General features: G+C 35.8%; 1 protein-coding gene across 3 annotated transcripts in view; it reads left to right on the top strand.

Moving 5' to 3' along the window:
• Positions 1–17,920, top strand: part of LOC123682920 (dual 3',5'-cyclic-AMP and -GMP phosphodiesterase 11) — a 300,891-nt gene that overhangs the window by 208,576 nt on the left and 74,395 nt on the right. For all 3 annotated transcript variants that reach the window (XM_045621747.1, XM_045621749.1, XM_045621748.1), the window contains exon 4: positions 10,858–11,191. In XM_045621747.1, the coding sequence (XP_045477703.1) occupies positions 10,858–11,191 (334 nt within the window). The remainder of the gene's footprint in view (positions 1–10,857; positions 11,192–17,920) is intronic.

Here is a 17,920-nt window from a genome sequence, read left to right as displayed (position 1 = left end):
GCTTAAAAACATCCTGTGCGTTCGATCACGATCGCCTGTGATTGTTTCAGTCATTTTTAACAACTCATAATACACTACGCCGAGCTGGTCCCACCAAATACTGAGCATGTGGATATTCAATTTATTCGTCCACGTGGAAGCATAGCCAGGATATCCGGGATAATCCATGAGATTATAGTAATGAACCCATTTTGCGCCTCCAGGCACAATTCCATGCAGAAATCCCTTCAGTCTTTGCCTTGCAGGCAGCTGTTCACAAGCCAAAAGTTCAACATCGTTTCTTCATATTAAAGCAAGAAATTGAAACCTCCCGCAAATGACGAGAATTTGGCTCGTAAGCTGACATGTTTAATCGGGAATAACCTTATGATGCAGACAAAAATCGGGTAATATTTCGATGGCATTATGTTAACAAATACCTAAGGTCATTGTATGATATCTACGATCTATTTATTTCGACCACCACGTAACGCTACAGCCATCTATTGCAAAATGGCGGAAGCAAAGTTGTACACCTATAGTTTTTGAGCTCTCAACTAAATGGTCGTGTTCGAATTTCGTGTAATTTGAATTTTGAACAATCATTTATCTACCTCCCTCGGGCATATTGAAAAATCCTTTGAAGCACTAAATAAATCGGATAGTTTCGATTTATGCTGAAGTCTTCTTTCGAATATACAAGGTAAGAAGGAATGGAAAATTTCAATTCTGTGTGTAGACAATGAAAGGAAATGGAGCAGGTATTGTTAGGTAGGAGGAGACAATGTCTCTCTTAAGAAGTGGAGTGAGCTGACATCTTGGATACCTTTCATAACAGAGAAAATTGACTGATGGCAAACAGAACAACTTTTCACTGGCAGGTCGGTTAGTGTAGGTGGTTCTCAGAAGAAATTAAATATGATGAGTTCATCGGTTAGTGTAGGTGGTTCTCAGAAGAAATTAAATATGATGAGTTCAAAATTCTGGTTCTCCTGTGTCATTTTACAAGTGAACCTACGAGTTTTTTGTGTAGAGAGGCGATATTATATTATACTTGACTTGACAAATACGATCTAAAGCGTTTCTTCGCTTTATGTCTCCAGGTGTTTATTATTATCTGATAATTAACTTCAGAAATCTTAATCCATTGATAACTCGTCAAACAGTGCATCTGCTCGAAACTGATGTGTGATCTTTGATGGCCTGTTCCATTTTCTATGTTGAGGAATAGCAATTATCAAGTATCAGAGATTAACTGGAGGTTATACTTATAAAACCACCATATATCACTAAAAAAAAATCTTTAGCAGAATTGTTGTGTTCCTTGTAAGCTTTGTAACGTTATAGTCATTCAACCTATTTCAAATGGTTGAAGAATCCTCCAAAACTAGAATATATCCTTTCTAGTCTGGAACTTTCGATCTCAGAGGTCAATGAGAGACAGAAAAAAAGATTACCACCTTAAGGAAAGATTTCAAAACCTTGACGTAAAGTCAGTACCTTCCTCTGAACTATTGTTTTCAGTTTTCTAAAAGTATTGGATTATTTCATAAGAGCTGTTGATATCGCACCTTAAATGTTCGAAGTAGCTCTAAACCTGAATCGTGGTTTGTTAACTAACGACGTTCTTTGCAGTCATTAATTTCTGCTAAAATCATTAAGACGTCTTCATCTTCTTCCCCGATGGTTCGAGCTCCGGGTAAATTGATTGTCGGAAGTAGGTTCATGAAAATTTCATTCCGTATTCAGGATCATCCTGGATTAATTGCTTTAATGCGGACCGTGCCCCAAGAACAAAAGGCATTTATGGAACGACGCTTGGGGGGTTACGAATTTAGTCGTGTGAAGACTATAAAGTGCACTTCGAAAAACTTATCGGAATACCTCTAGTGTATACCATCCTAATCTTTGAATTTATTGTTGAATTAGTCAAATTGTCATCTAGAGCGAATTTGCAGTTCTAAAATTGAAAAAATTTCGAACGGCCATATTAACAGAACTCTTGTGAGATTTGGACCATTAACCCAGATAAGCCTGAAACTAGGGTTTGTCTTCCAATTCTCGGCCAACCGCATTAATTGCGTTCGATAACGATTGCCTGTGGTTCTTTCAGTCGGTTTTAACAATTCATAATACACTTCGTCGAGTTGGTCCCACCAAATACTGAGCATGACCTTAGAACCGTAAATATTCGGTTTGGCCGTTGACATGGAAGCATGGCCAGGATATCCCCATGATTTTCTGTGCTTGGGATTATCGTAATGAACCCATTTTTCGTCTCCAGTCACAATGCGAGGCAGAAAACCCTTTCATCTTTGACTTGCAAACAGCTGTTCACAAGCAAACAAACGCCGTTCAACATATCTCAGCTTCAACTCGAACAACAACCAATTTCCTTGTTTCTGAATCATTTCCAGACTTTCAGGCGTTTTGAAATGGCTTGTTGCATCACTCTCAATGATCCTGCCAATTCTTGTTGTGTTGGACACGAGTCTTGATGAAGTAATGCCTCCAATTCTGCATCTTCGAAAACCTTCTCTCTTCTACCGCTATACTGGTCTTCGACGTCAAAATCACCATTCTTGAAGAGTTGAAACCACTATCGGTACGAAATTTCACCAATAGAAGCCTCACCATATGTATTTGAGAGCATTCGATGAGACTCAGCAGAAGATTTCTTCATATTGAAGCAGAAAATCACAACCTCCCGGCTCCCGCAAATGACAAGAATTTGGATCGTAAGCTGACATGTTTAATCGAGAATAATTTTATGATGCAGACATAAATCGACTAATATTTCGATGTCGTTATTCGCGAATATCTAAGCTTATTGTATGGCATCTAAGATCTATTTATTTCGACTACCACTTACCGCTACAACCCTCTATTGCAAAACGGCGGAAGCAAAGTTGAACACCTAATAATATTTCTCCCTGCTTCCGACATCTATCGGCGAAAAATGAAATAGACATCTACCGCCTTTTTTTGACAGCTTCAAGCACACATTTTGGATGAAAATACATCAACGAGAGTCGTCCACACTATGTTTTTTATGCATCTTGTTACAACCCGTCATTTCTGATGACGTAACCTTCAATCACAAAACTTTTTTTTGGTGAACAAATACAATCCTTATAGACGAACCATCTTATAAAAGGTCGAACAGTTTGTTTTGTATATTATTTATTTGCTAGTATTGGACATTATTTCAACATTGCATTGAAACCATTTCAGAACCATCTATCTATAAAACAAGTTGATTTTGGTTAGAATATGTCGCGGAGCGAATAACACGTCCGATATTGAGCTCCCGTTGAAAACGCATATAAATTGAATCAAGAGTGAGAAATTGCAATTTTAGTGAACCAAAGTACTGTGCACCTATACGAAATGGCTCCAAACAAGTCAGCTGACATGAAAAATATCGTGAAGGAGGCATTGAAGGAATTACTTTGTGACGATGAATTCCTTAACAAACTTTTATCAAAGATGGAAAATAAGATAACTCAGTTAGAAGAAGAAGCAGCAAAAAATGCGGATAAAATGAAACAGCTGGAAGGTCGAATCGAGAGCATGCAACAAGCAGCGAAAATAAACAATATCTGTGTTTACAATTTAAAGGAGGAAACGAATGAAAATTTGTCGGGAAAGATTCTTGATTTATTGAATTGTAAAATGAAAACACAAATCACTAGAGACGACGTGGTGCGATGTTACCGAATTGGTGAGTCTGGTCAAAAACCGCGACCAGTGATAATTAAATTCGATAAGTTTCAAAACAAACTGAATGTACTTAAAAACACATCGAAATTGAAAGGAACTAAGATTGGCATTACGGAAGATCTAAGTAAACACAGATTAAATTTATACAGAGAAGCAACTAAAAAATATGATAGAAAACAAATGTTTACACGCTTTGGCAACATTTTCATCAGATTAGATGAAAATACAATTAAGAGAATTTCTTCTAGCGAAGATATTTGATCACTCTAACCACGTATTTTAATATTACAAATTTTGATGCAGCACAGGGGAGCTAAATGGTTTACATGAATACAGTTGATTTTTGGTGATATTCTACGGGGCATTTGTTATTTCTAAATTTTTTCTTCGAATTATGGTGGAGTTGGACTATATGGAGATGGTGGATGAGCTTGCAGAGCTTGATGCTAAAATCGTAGAGGATCCTGTGGAGGTAGGCGCTATCTTTACTGGGAAAAATAAACTTAACATTCTACATATGAACATTCGTAGTCTTCAGAAAAACTTCGATGAACTTGTTATCTATTTAAATATGATAAACTTAAATAATATAGATGTTATGATTTTTTCGGAGACTTTCATTTTGGAAAATGTGAATAACTTTCAACTGCAGGGCTTTAAAATTTTATATAATGAATCTCTATTAAACAAAAACGATGGTCTAGTGATTTATCTCAGAGAAAATTTTACTGTGAAACATTCATTATTTCAACTAAATGAAACCAATATTTTACGATGTGAAATTGAACTAGATGACAATACTTCTTTTGGTATAACCGCATGTTATAGATCACCATCCGGCAAGTTGGATACATTCTTAGGCGAACTGGAAGACTTACTTTCTGAGATTAAACCTACTGGAGTGGATATATTTGTTGGAGATGTGAATATAAATCTGTTAGATATAAACGATAAACAAGTGAACAAATACTTGAATATAATGTCACAAAACGCTTATTTCTCGTGTATCAATAAACCAACGAGGGAAACAGAACTGTCTGCTACCCTCATAGATCATCTATTTATTAAAGTTAAGGATTTTCACGAACAAAATAATACAATTACACCGTTTGTTCTACACTCGGCACTAACGGATCATTATACTATAGGGTTATCCATTCAAAAAGAAAAAAATTTAAAACATGATAACGATAATTTCAGACAGAGACTTGACTTAAATCAACTCAAAAAGATTCTCAGCAAGGAGGACTGGTCGGGGGTCTATCAGAGTGAGTGTGTTGGACGGGCTTATGGGTTTTTTATTGAAAGGTTGAAGAGTTACATATTGCAATCGACTCAAACAATTAGGCTGAATAATAAAAATAGAAAGAGAAAATTGTGGATTACGGAGGGCATTATGGCATCTATAAAGAAGAGGGATCAACTTAAGAAATCACTAAACGTAAATTATTCTGTCGAATTACTAAATGAATATAAACATTTTCGAAATACCCTCAATAAGATAATTAAGTTGGCCAAAAACAATTATCTTAGGAATAAAATCGTCGAATCAAAAAACAACTACAAAAAGATATGGGAGACAATAAATGAAACGACCAGAACACGAAAACGAAACAAGCAGCAAATTAAAAAAATTATACATAATAATGAAGTAATACATGATGAACAAAAAATGACTAATACTTTCAATGAGTTCTTCATTAGTATCGGTTCCGATCTCCAAAACAATATTGTACAACATAACAATCAGAGACACACGGCATATATAAATCCGCACTCTATTTTTTTACGTCCGGTTAACGAAAATGAGCTGATTCAACATATAAACACTCTTAAAGATAATTCAAGCCCGGGTGATGACGGAATAAGAGCCGAGGTTATCAAAAATATTCATATATATATATTAAAACCTTTAGAGTACATGATAAATCTTTGTTTAATAACATCTAAAATACCTCAGGAATGGAAGACTTCTATTGTGACACCTATCTTTAAGGATGGGGACCCAACACTACTCACGAACTATCGGCCAATTTCAATAATAAACAACTTCAATAAAATATTCGAAAAATGTCTTAAAGATAGAATCGTAGAATATTTGGAAAAAGATAATCATTTTTATGAAAACCAATTCGGATTCAGAAAGAATAGAAGCACTGAGGATGCAGTATTTACCTTAATAAGAAACATCAATGAGAATTTACAGAGAAAACAAAAAAGTCTAGCAATATTTCTTGATTTAAAGAAGGCATTTGACACCGTTCCTCATAACATTCTTCTCGATAGATTGGAGAGGATGGGAATTAGAGATGGACCATTGGAATTAATAAGAGACTACCTAACTAACAGAACACAAAAAACTAAAATAAATAACTCCTTCAGTACACATAAGACGATTACGACAGGTATACCCCAGGGCACTGTTCTCGGCCCTATTCTTTTTTTAATCTACATCAACAATATTGGAAGCTTAATAAGGAATTGTAAAGTTATATCCTATGCGGATGATACGGTATTATTGTTTGATGGAAGGTCTTGGGAGGAGGTATGCGGAAGAGCTGAAGTCGGAATCGGTATCATGCAAGAATGGCTGAGTGGAAGTCTTCTGAGTCTTAATATATCGAAATCCTACTTTATGACTTTCTCTGCGACATCCTCAGATCAACCGGATATTTTTGAAATTTGTATTCATGAAGAAAACTGCACCAAACCAGATTGTTGTTGTTCAACTTTCATAAAAAAATGTGCAATGATAAAATATCTTGGCGTGATAATAGATCAAAACTTGAAATGGAATTGTCACACTGCTTATTTATGTACTAGGATGAGGAAAGTTTTCTATAAGTTATATCAGTTAAGAGACGTTTTAAACAAGAGATTAATCATAATTGTGTATAAATCGCTGATAGAATCAATATTGAAATATTGTATAACTATGTGGGGAAGTGCTTATGACAATGCTTTATACAACTTACAAGTCTGCCAAAATTCAGCTTTAAAGATCATATTCAGGAAACCACGCATGTTCCCAACAATAGAATTATATTCCGGTAGTGGTTTGTTCAACCTGAGAAACTTATATGTGAATTCTAGTCTCTCATACTTTCTGAAAATAATGCAGATATTTCCTGTCATATCACATGGACATTCAACAAGATCGAACCTCAATGAAAACTTACAATTGCCTTTGTTTCACTCTAACGTTTGCCAGCGGTTTCTGACTTTTTTGATTCCGAAAATATTTAACATTTTGCCATTAAATATAAGAAGATTAATCCATCGCCAACGAAGATTTAAAACCGAAGTTAAAAATTTTATTGCAGAAAATCCACAATACTTTGCCCAGTTATTTACATGATGTTGCGCATCTTACATTTTACAAAAAAACAACAAAAAAAAAATGCCTCTCTATTGGTCCACTCTATCACTATAAAATAGTTTGTATTAGAAGTAATAGTTATTTTGTTGGGTTGAAAAGAGTAGCACACAAGTTGTTATGCAACTTAGGCGAAATTTTCTACCCTTGATACATGCTCAATTTGATGTACATTAAGTAGGTTTGTTATAATTAAGTTATGCATACACTGTATGAATCTATTGTACTAACTTGTCGATGAATAAATTTGAATTTGAATTTGAATTTGAATTTTATGTTTTCTAATAATTATATCATCGCGATTTCATTCAACGTTGGTATAAACACATCTTTCATACTCTCTGTTGTTTGTTTCGGTAACATACACGTTTGTGTTTAACATCGTTCATATTATCTTCATCTTTTAATCGACCTCTACCTCAATTGACTAAAATTTCTCCATTGTCTCAGAAGCTTTCAACATTCTTCCATTTACGAGAAAAAGTTCTAATGAAAAGAAGAAATTGTATCAAAACCATCTAATTTTGAAGACCGGTAGAATTTGTAATCCACATTTTTTTTTTAAACAACGAATTTTCCTGAGTAATTTTCCATGCCAGTGTTCGATAGTTTTTCCGAAAACATATATCAATAACCCGTAAAAATACTATCATATTGAAATTTACTCAAAGAATTAATTACAAAATCCAGTGATACGCTTACGTGAATCACCTTGTACAAAATTTGTATTCCAGTTATGGTTGTTATGAGCTCATTTATAATGCAGAGAGCTATTTGGAATAACATTTACACATTTACTTAAGCGGTTCTTCACTATATTATATATGTAGAAACTTGTAGTGACACTTAGCTAATCCAGCAAAGTCACCCATAACACGCTGAAATTGTCAGTTTCAGTTAAGTATTTTAAGACAAACAGCGAGCGTAAGTGTGAGAGCTCCGTTGTCGTCTTTGAAGAACACGACCTGCCAAACTAAATCTAACCTACTGTTTCTAAGATCTATTTTCCTATTACACTTTTGTCTCTTTTTGTTTATAACTGAATCATGTAGTTTTTGGGTATATCTTTATCTTTCATAGGAGATTCTCTTCTTTTCAATATTTAAAATTGAGATTTTTTCGATTTCTGTCCTGTCGTAGTTGATCTCTGGGTCTTTCGTTATAATCACATCGTCAACAGGATTGTATTCAACTAATCTTTTCAATTCATCATATGGATGTTAATATGCTTTTCAAAAATCTTCTCGTCCTTTATCTTCAACAGTTTCCCATTGTAAGTCTCTGTAGATTTGGTTTTTTACTAACCACGACATACCCATTGCAGCTTTTAACAGTCACGAAACTAACGCAAATCACCGAATGGATAATATGTACACCCAACATTTTACCAGTTTAATAAGTAACCATTTCTTCGCAATCACAGACTGCATCATCTCACCGAGAAGAAACTGGTCGACATAAAACCCACCCATAAAGACCTTATTGTGATCTGTCTCGGCTCGGCAGCATCTCATCTGACCGTGCAATCTCCCCTCAGATGAGATAATTATGCAGGAGTCGAGCGCTCGTGATAAGGCGAGCTCTGAAATAATATTCAAGGTCGTGTAACGTTATATTGGATTTCGGATATCCTAGATGGGCGTTTGTGACGCCTTATTTATTCGGAACAAAAGGGATGATGATAATCGCCTTTCGCGTCGTCAGACAGGGCCGATTTATCTCCATCGCCGGGGACGCCGAAGATGTTTCCTGGTACATGACGGCAGCGTCGCGATGGAAATTCAAATGTGATGCCGTTCTCTTTCGTATATACGTGAGGGCAGTTGAATCGGAATAAGTATGTTTCGCGACGATGTTTTCAGTAATTGATGGTGTGTTCGAGACTGCAGATAAAAGGAATTATTAATAGTGTAGTGGCTCTTTGATGTTCCGAGAGATGGCGTCGAAGGCTGCGCAATTTTCGGAAGAACGGCACCGTTTTGTGATACAAAGTTAGCCGTTTTACGGCGAAGTTACCAGTGTTACCACGTTCAGCTATCTCAGGTCTCTTTTTGTATGAGTGCTGGAATTTTTTTTCCTACGCCTATACTTTCATTTCTCCGATTTCATACTGTTGTCTAATTGGGAAACTTTTGTCACCTTTTTCTTCTATTTGGTTCTTCGAAAGAGGTATTTCCTGTTATCTGTCATTCTCATTTTCATTTGTAGTATCTTTCTCCATTCCTTATTCTCATGCTCCTTCAGCGTCTCTTTCGTTTTCTTTCTTTGTTTGTTAACTACTTCCTCAATAGTTTCAATTTTCAATTCTTCTCTGATTTGTTGGTTGTTTATATATCTGGTTTTCTGATTACTGTATTTAGTGTACTTTGCAACTGATCTTTATTATTGTCTTTCGTATTATACCAGGTTACTCATACATACGTAATGCTTGGCATTAGCACTGTTTTTATTCCCCGTTCCCGTGAAATTGCTTCGTCTTTTTGTTTTCTTCTGTTTGTTAAAGTTCATTCTTTCACTTAGAATTACTTTGCTTCCTTTTTTCATTATATCGTCTGATTTTCTATTTTGACGTTTCCTGCTCTCTCTTCCTTTACTGTTGTTTCTCCAAAGTAGGTTGCAACTGTTTTCGATGTATTTATTCACTTTGAATTTTCATTTCTTGATTTATTTCATCAGTTTATCTAGCGGTGTCATCTGCAAACTGGGCTATCTTGCATCTATTCATTTTTGGTATGTCTGCCATGTAAAAGTTGAACAGCAGCGAAAATGTTTTCAGTAATTGATGGAGTGTTGCAATTGATGATGTTAACATTTCCTGAATTAAACTATTCCGGAATTCCAGATATCTAGATGTCTGGTATTCCTGGTATTCCTCATCAAACTGCATAAATCTAATTCTATGCAGTTTAATTAGGAATACATGCATAATAGATATGTCAGTTTAATTGAGGCGGTATTAACATCATCAAACGCAATTGATATTGATAGTCCACATAATATCTGAAAATAAATGAAATTCTACCGCTCAATTTTTTTGCAAATCACTGAAGAACTCTTTTTCTTTGGACTCATATATTCCGTGGGTGCACGAATCATTTGTCTCTTTAGTAGACAGCTGTACGAACAATCGATGCATACTCGATTTGGTTTACATATTCGAAACACTTTTTCCTAATCCCCATTTGAAAATTTAGAACAGCACCTTATACATATAATCTAAATGGTTGAAAGTAGAGCGGTGATGCAGTGAAATCATTCAATGAGCATAAACAAACAGTATAATTAACGATGTTCAAAATACACGTGGATAGGTATAGGCGACAATGATATAAACTCAAGTGATCTATCAAAATAAAGATACTCGATGCATCATCATTTTGCACATCAAAATCCTACTGTAAACAAGATAACTAGCTTCCAAACTTACTGAATATATATCAGTCTGATTAAGCTTCTGGCACGTGAGCAGAAATGTTCGAATTTCTTGTTGATTTTATGCAAAAAACCATTCTGTATAATTTGCTTTATCTTCAATACCCTTAGGCATTTCATATTTACGCACCATAAAGCATTTCCGCTCATGATTCAACATCAAAGAATTCACATAATTCCATAATTTTAAAACAAATTCATCTCATTTTACCGTGAACGAACCTCATCCAGTATTTCAAAAAGACAGAAAATAAGGAACGTTCCGAATCTACTCTCAAATAACGATGCAAAGCCACAAATCCTTAGTGTCTGAAGTATTTGCCGCTAAATTGAATTTTTCCTTGCAGGAAAGCCACGAGGCAGGTCGTGGACACGTGGTTGCTGTCCCACGCTACCCCCACCCCCTCCAGCGTGGAACTGTCCTCTCCGACGCATAATCAGTCCAGGGGCGGATCAGGTGCCACGACGCCGGTGAGGAAGATTTCCGCCCACGAGTTTGAGCGTGTTGGACTTCTGAAGCCCATCATAAGCACGGTCGATGGGCAGACGACCTTCTTGACCGGGTCAGGTGACTCGCAGAACAATGGAGGGGGGCCTGGAAGTCCCTCCTCGGTACGTAGACAGAGGAGGTCTAGGCACGAACTCAGGCAGCTGGATGAGAAGGAGTTGATTTTTGAGTTGGTGAGTTCTTGAATTATTTTGATTTGTAACAGTTTCACGATACTCCACTGGAATTCTTTGGCCTTCTACTACTGCATAGTAACAATAGACACCTCAATTATGATGGATTTAAGTCTAGCTTTTTTTACATGACAGGTGTTTTAGTTGCTTCTATCGTTGCAATGAATTACCCATTTGCCTCAATTGTATCTAAATCATTGGTCCGTGTTGATATTAATATGGTTTGAAAAATTCTAGTTTTCAGATTGAATTTTCTTTCTGAAATATTGCTCTGAATCTAACCATTTGTGGAATTTCTATTGCCATAACTATTCTGAAATATAAAAATGTTTAGTGAGATATGTGAGCCAAATTATAAAATGCTAGTGCCTTACACTAATTTGAAACATAAAAAAGCATGGATAACTGAATTTATTCAGTGTATTTAGAGCCGAATAATTATGGTTAGTGTGAAAAAAATATAATTTTTTTCCTATATCTCCCTATAGAGCCTACATTGGTATTGCACACTCAAGAACTGCCCTCAACTGAATGGCTATAGTAACTGTAGAGTAGAGAGAGCAAGTAATGTCATACACTTACCTTGGTCCCAAAATAACAAATAACCGAAATCTAAAAGAAGAGATGCTACGCTAAACAACAAGATTTTTCCTGATATAATGATAACTACGCTACATAAGATGGAGGAAAAACACTTAAGCATATCTAGTACGGTCCGAGTTTACAAAACACCTATTATGACATATGCCATTGAAATAAGAGGTAAAAATGCTCAAGCCAAGAGACAACAGAGATGCTAATACTGAGAAATATAATAGGATAAGATATACATTAAACAACCATAAGAGAAATGAGGAAATTAGAGTGATCTACGGGCTACAAGACGTGGTGAGATGGACCAAAACTAGATGAAAACAATAAAGAGACCACGTAGATAAGATAACCGATTATCCAAATAGCAAATGCAGAAAAGCCCAACACTGCGAGACTCCCAAGAAGACCACTAAAACGCTGGTATGAAAGCTGTACTTCGGCATCCCAAGAATGAGAAGCATTACATAAACCTCAGGACTAAGTTTTAACATAAAAAGAATCGGAAGAAGAAGACTTTATGAAGGAACGGTAACTGTAAAATTGTTTCTAATCAATGAACTTTTCGATAAGCAACTCTATGTCCAGAGGCTTGGTTGATCGGCTGGTCCTTATAATTTTCTTTTACCTTCTTCTGCTCACAAAAGATGTACACGCTTCAATCTCGTTAATTTCAATATAAGATAGTATAGGTTCAAACCTTATTGATCATCTCTTCAAAAAAGACATAAAATGTCGAAGGAAGACAACTAACTCTATTCGACATTGAGCCTATGTTGGCCACATTCCTCATTACTATCCTGGTTGAACGACTATCAAATTTTATTCCACTGAAAATTTAAAGAGACTGATGCACCTGGTAACAAAGTTCGTGCAATTCCTCTCAAATGGATTACCATGGATATTCTCCTTGATGTCACCGTAACTAAAGATCACTTTTGAGCGCGTTGGTGATGAAACTGCAAGCTTATAGTAATAATTTCCATTCTTTGCCATCGAAATCCGCACGATGTTTTAAGGTTATGCGATACCTTTGGATTATCGCTTCATATAACTCGAGTAAGATTGCCGTAAAGTTCCAAGATGTGTCAACTGAGAAATTGTGGTGATACAACTTTGGGTGAGAGACATCTGATACAGCAGGATGATTAAAAAGCTTTCCATCAGAGTGTCATCTGCATGACGTTTGTATTCATAAATATCTCGTTATGACATTCCAAATACGTAGTGTAGTAATTAAAATGAAACTACAAATGTTGGCAGCCTGCGGCTCGGACATTTTGCCACAATTCAATCTCGCTCAGTGTTCTCACTGGTGAAATATGATGTTAATCCCGAAAAGCTGTGGCGGAGTTGAGACCTTATCATGTTCAGGATGTGACATTTTATTTTGCAGCTAAATAGCTATACAGGGTGTTTCATCATAAACTGGACAAACATATATATTCGTGTAGAGGACATCGGGAAAATCATTTTTGCCTTATACAATATATCCCGTTTTCGACGCATAAGCGAGATACAGGGTGTTAAACGTCAATTTTGAGCAAGATTCTTATGGGTGTGGTCAGTTTTGTATAACACTCAAAGAAACGGTTTTTGGTCAAATCTCAGTATTTTTGGGTCCTCTATTCAGAAAAGTTGATGAAATCGGAAAAAAGAATTACAGAATGGCGGAAAACCTTCAACGTTCCTAATTTTTTTTTCCGGTGGTCAAATTGAATTTTAGTTTCTGAATGAACACAATTTTCTAAGAATTTCTGTGCAAAAATTTTTTCAAAAATCGACCACAAATTTTTTTTTACATGTCTACAGCGATAAAAAAATTTCACCCGAAATGGATGAAATTTTGTACAATTGTACTCCTTCAATTATCAATCACGAATATGAAAACAGAATTGTAAAATATCAAACGGTTTCGTTTCTACAGCCATTCAAATGTTTCGTTCAAACCTCCAAAAAAAATTTAGAATGGCTTCTTAGAGTCAAAATTATTAAATTATTGCTATTTCCAAATATTCCGGATGCTAAAATTTATTTATACAAAAAAATTCGGTGAAACTTAGTTGGGAGTCGAACCCTCGATTCCAACGTAAGTATTAATGAAGAAATTAAGACAGTTCTAAGGATATTAATATTCGTTGCTAAGCAACGGAAGTTCGTTGCTCATAGAATTCTACTGGTTATTTGAATTTCACTGAATGTAATTTCGCAAGTATCGTGACACGAATTTGTTTGGAAACGAAAATGAAATATTCTCTTTTGGAAAAAATGTCATGGTTCATGCTTATTATTAAACGAATTTTTCAAGGAATAAACCTGAACTTTTTACTAATAATTCTACATTTTATAAACACAAAAAAAAAAATTAGTGAAAAAATCAATTTATAAATCGTCTTCGAAGATGTTTCCATTTTTAAGAATACACATTCTCGCCCTTTTCGCAACACTATCGACCGCTGAACGTATCATTTCGGGGTTTTGCCGGATCTCCTCGGCAGCTGATTCAATTCGTTGAATACGTTCTTCCTTTGAGTTTACTGGAGCTCTCTTATCATAAACAAGACTTTTGAGATGTCCCCAGAAATAAAAATCAAGTGGTGTGAGATCCGGCGAACGAGGAGGCCATGCGATAGGTCCTAATCGGCCAATCCATCGGCGTGGGTATTCTTCATCTAGATACCCTCTTACATCACGAGTTGTGTGGGCAGGGCAACCATCATGCTGGTACCAAATGCCCTGAATCTGACTCAGCTGAATATCTTCAAGAAGATCTGGCAGAATCTCCGTCAGGAAGTGATAATAGCCGTTTCCAGTCAATGTTTGAGGAAGAATGTATGGTCCGATAATGAATTTATCTTTTATTCCCATTAACTGAAAACCTCTTCTGGCTATTTTTTGATACCGTGGCATGCGGATTTTCTCTATGCCATAAAATATTATTTTTTCTGTTGAAGAAACCATCCCTATGAAAAGTAGCTTCATCCGTAAATAAAATTTGATGGAGAAAATCCCTATTTCCACGTTCCTACTCTTCTCAAAATAAACTGACAGAATTCGTTTCTTCTATGAAAATCACCGTCTTCTAGAGTTTGGCAAAGTTGGAAATGGAACGGATGGAAGCTGTTCTTTTTGAGTACTCTCCAAACAGTGGTTTTACTTTTATTCACTGAAGGGTGGTTCGAAAGAGTTCTTGTTGAAATCATTGGGTTATCTCCTACTAAATTAAGGATGCGATCATCGTTTGTTCTTATTGTTTCCTTCTTTTTCCGGTGCACACTTCCTTCTTCACGTAATTTGCGTACTGTTTCATAAAAAGTTTTGAAGTTTGGCGAATTTCTGCTTGGAAATCTGCTGGAGTAAAAATTTCCCTTGCTTTTCTGCCTGAGCAATTCGCTTCATAATAAGCCTGCACAATATAATTTTTTTCCAAAAGAGAATATTTCATTTTCGTTTCCAAACAAATTCGTGTCACGATACTTGCGAAATTGTATTCAGTGAAATTCAAATAACCAGTAGAATTCTATGAGCAACGAACTTCCGTTGCTTAGCAACGAATATTAATATTCTTAGAACTGTCTTAATTTCTTCATTAATACTTACGTTGGAATCGAGGGTTCGACTCCCAACTAAGTTTCACCGAATTTTTTTTGTATAAATACATTTTAGCATCCGGAATATTTGGAAATAGCAATAATTTAATAATTTTGACTCTAAGAAGCCATTCTAAATTTTTTTTGGAGGTTTGAACGAAACATTTGAATGGCTGTAGAAACGAAACCGTTTGATATTTTACAATTCTGTTTTCATATTCGTGATTGATAATTGAAGGAGTACAATTGTACAAAATTTCATCCATTTCGGGTGAAATTTTTTTATCGCTGTAGACATGTAAAAAAAAATTTGTGTTCGATTTTTGAAAAAATTTTTGCACAGAAATTCTTAGAAAATTGTGTTCATTCAGAAACTCAAATTCAATTTGACCACCGGAAAAAAAAATTAGGAACGTTGCAGGTTTTCCGCCATTTTGTAATTCTTTTTTCCGATTTCATCAACTTTTCTGAATAGAGGACCCAAAAATACTGAGATTTGACCAAAAACCGTTTCTTTGAGTGTTATACAAAACTGACCACACCCATAAGAATCTTGCTCAAAATTGACGTTTAACACCCTGTATCTCGCTTATGCGTCGAAAACGGGATATATTGTATAAGGCAAAAATGATTTTCCCGATGTCCTCTACACGAATATATATGTTTGTCCAGTTTATGATGAAACACCCTGTATATGGGAAATAGACGCAGTAATATCTCCTGGTTTCGATTTTGAATGATCGGTTATGAGTTTTTGTAGGCAAAATATGGTTTGCCAAATAAGTCAATAGTGTGACCAATCTAAAAACTATGACTTTTGTATTGCCTATCAGGATGCTGGTATTTTTTATCGACCTGTTAACTGTGCTGCAATGGCATAGTGTTTGTGAAAAGAAGGTAGAAGAAAATGAACAAGACCAGCTCGTTGATCAAGGTGGACTAAGGAGCATCAAGAAACGTAATTTTTGTTGTCTTCAAATTTATTTGTTTTATTTATTTATTCATCCGCCTAATAAATACATGAAAGATTATTTTAACCCATCAAAAGTACATGGGGAATCAACATCTGAGGTTCTACCTCAGATACAATATAAAAAAATAAACACTGGCAGAAACATCAATAACTTACATAGCAAACAAAAAACAGATAAATCACAAATCCAAAAATATTCATTCATGGATTAATAGGCCTTCTCCAGTAGACACTTCTTCAAATGACTTTTCAGGGTTATTCTTGTTAGTTGCCTAAAACCTCGGGGTAACTTATTATAAACCTTCAGGGTTGATTGATGGTCAACTGGGAAGATCCTACCCTATGATGTTGAAGGGCAAGGTTGTTAGTGAGTGGAACTTTTGACGTCGCAATATACGGTAGGTGAGGTTTCACTCAGTTCCAACAGCTCATAATAAATAACATCGACCTGGCCTCATCAAATATACAGCATAACCTTCATAGCAGAAATATTCAGTAGACGTGAAAGTATGACCGGGCAATCCCCATGACCTTTTCTCTCTGGGTTACTGTAATAGATCCATTTTTCCACAAATCTGAAGAAGCTCATCGAAGTCATGGAAATACCTATGGTGAAGCCGCTATTAGTGAAAGAACGTACCGAGAGTGGTATCAACGATTCAAGAACGGTGATTTTGACAACTTGATCAAGACTCGAGTCAAAAGCAACAAAAATTGGCAAGATCATTCGCAGTGACGCAACAAATCATTTCAAAACGCCTGAAAGTCATGGAAAATATTCAGAAACAAGGAAATTGGGTCCCGTACGAGTTGAAGCCGAGAGATGTTGAACGGCGTATTTTGCTAGTGAACAGCTAATTGCAAGTCAAGATGAAAGGGATATCTGCAGACGCAGACGAAAAATGGGTTTATTACGATAATCCCAAGCGCAGAAAATCATGAGGATATCCCGGCCATGATTCCACGTCGACGACCAAACATAATATTCACGCTTTCAAGGTCATGCTCGGCGTAGAGTATTACGACTTGTTAAAACTCACTGATACAATCCCAGACGATTGTTATCAAACGCAATTAATGCATTTAAGCCGAGCATTGAAAAACAAACGTCCGCAATACAACGAAAGACATGATGAAGTGATTTTACAGCATGACAATGTTTGACCCCATGTTGCGAAAGTAGTCAAGACATACTTAGAAACGTTGAAATGAGAAGTCCTATCCCAGCCGCCTTATTCTCCAGACTTTGCTCCCTTGGACTATCACTTGTTTCGATCAGCTAGGCACACGTCCTAGCTACCAGCACTTCCGGTCTTATGAAGAAGTAAGAAATTGGATCGATTCATGGATCGCATCAGAAGATGACCAGTTTTTTCAAAGCGTGATTCGTACCCTATCCGGAAGTCATGAATGTATATACCAATATTTTACAATGAAGCCTCGAATTTCTGTAAAAACGGCGAAAGAAAAATTGTACGCCTAGGCATCACAGTTCAAGTTTACTTATAGAAGCATTAGAATACCTTTTTTTTTTAATTCACAAAATTATTAATTATATCATGCGTTCAGGATTTG

The sequence above is a fragment of the Harmonia axyridis genome, chromosome 6, assembly GCF_914767665.1.
Source record: "Harmonia axyridis chromosome 6, icHarAxyr1.1, whole genome shotgun sequence".
NCBI classification, from domain to species: domain Eukaryota; kingdom Metazoa; phylum Arthropoda; class Insecta; order Coleoptera; family Coccinellidae; genus Harmonia; species Harmonia axyridis.
Note: the sequence above shows the minus strand (reverse complement) of the source record. Positions and strands in the feature narration are given on the sequence as shown.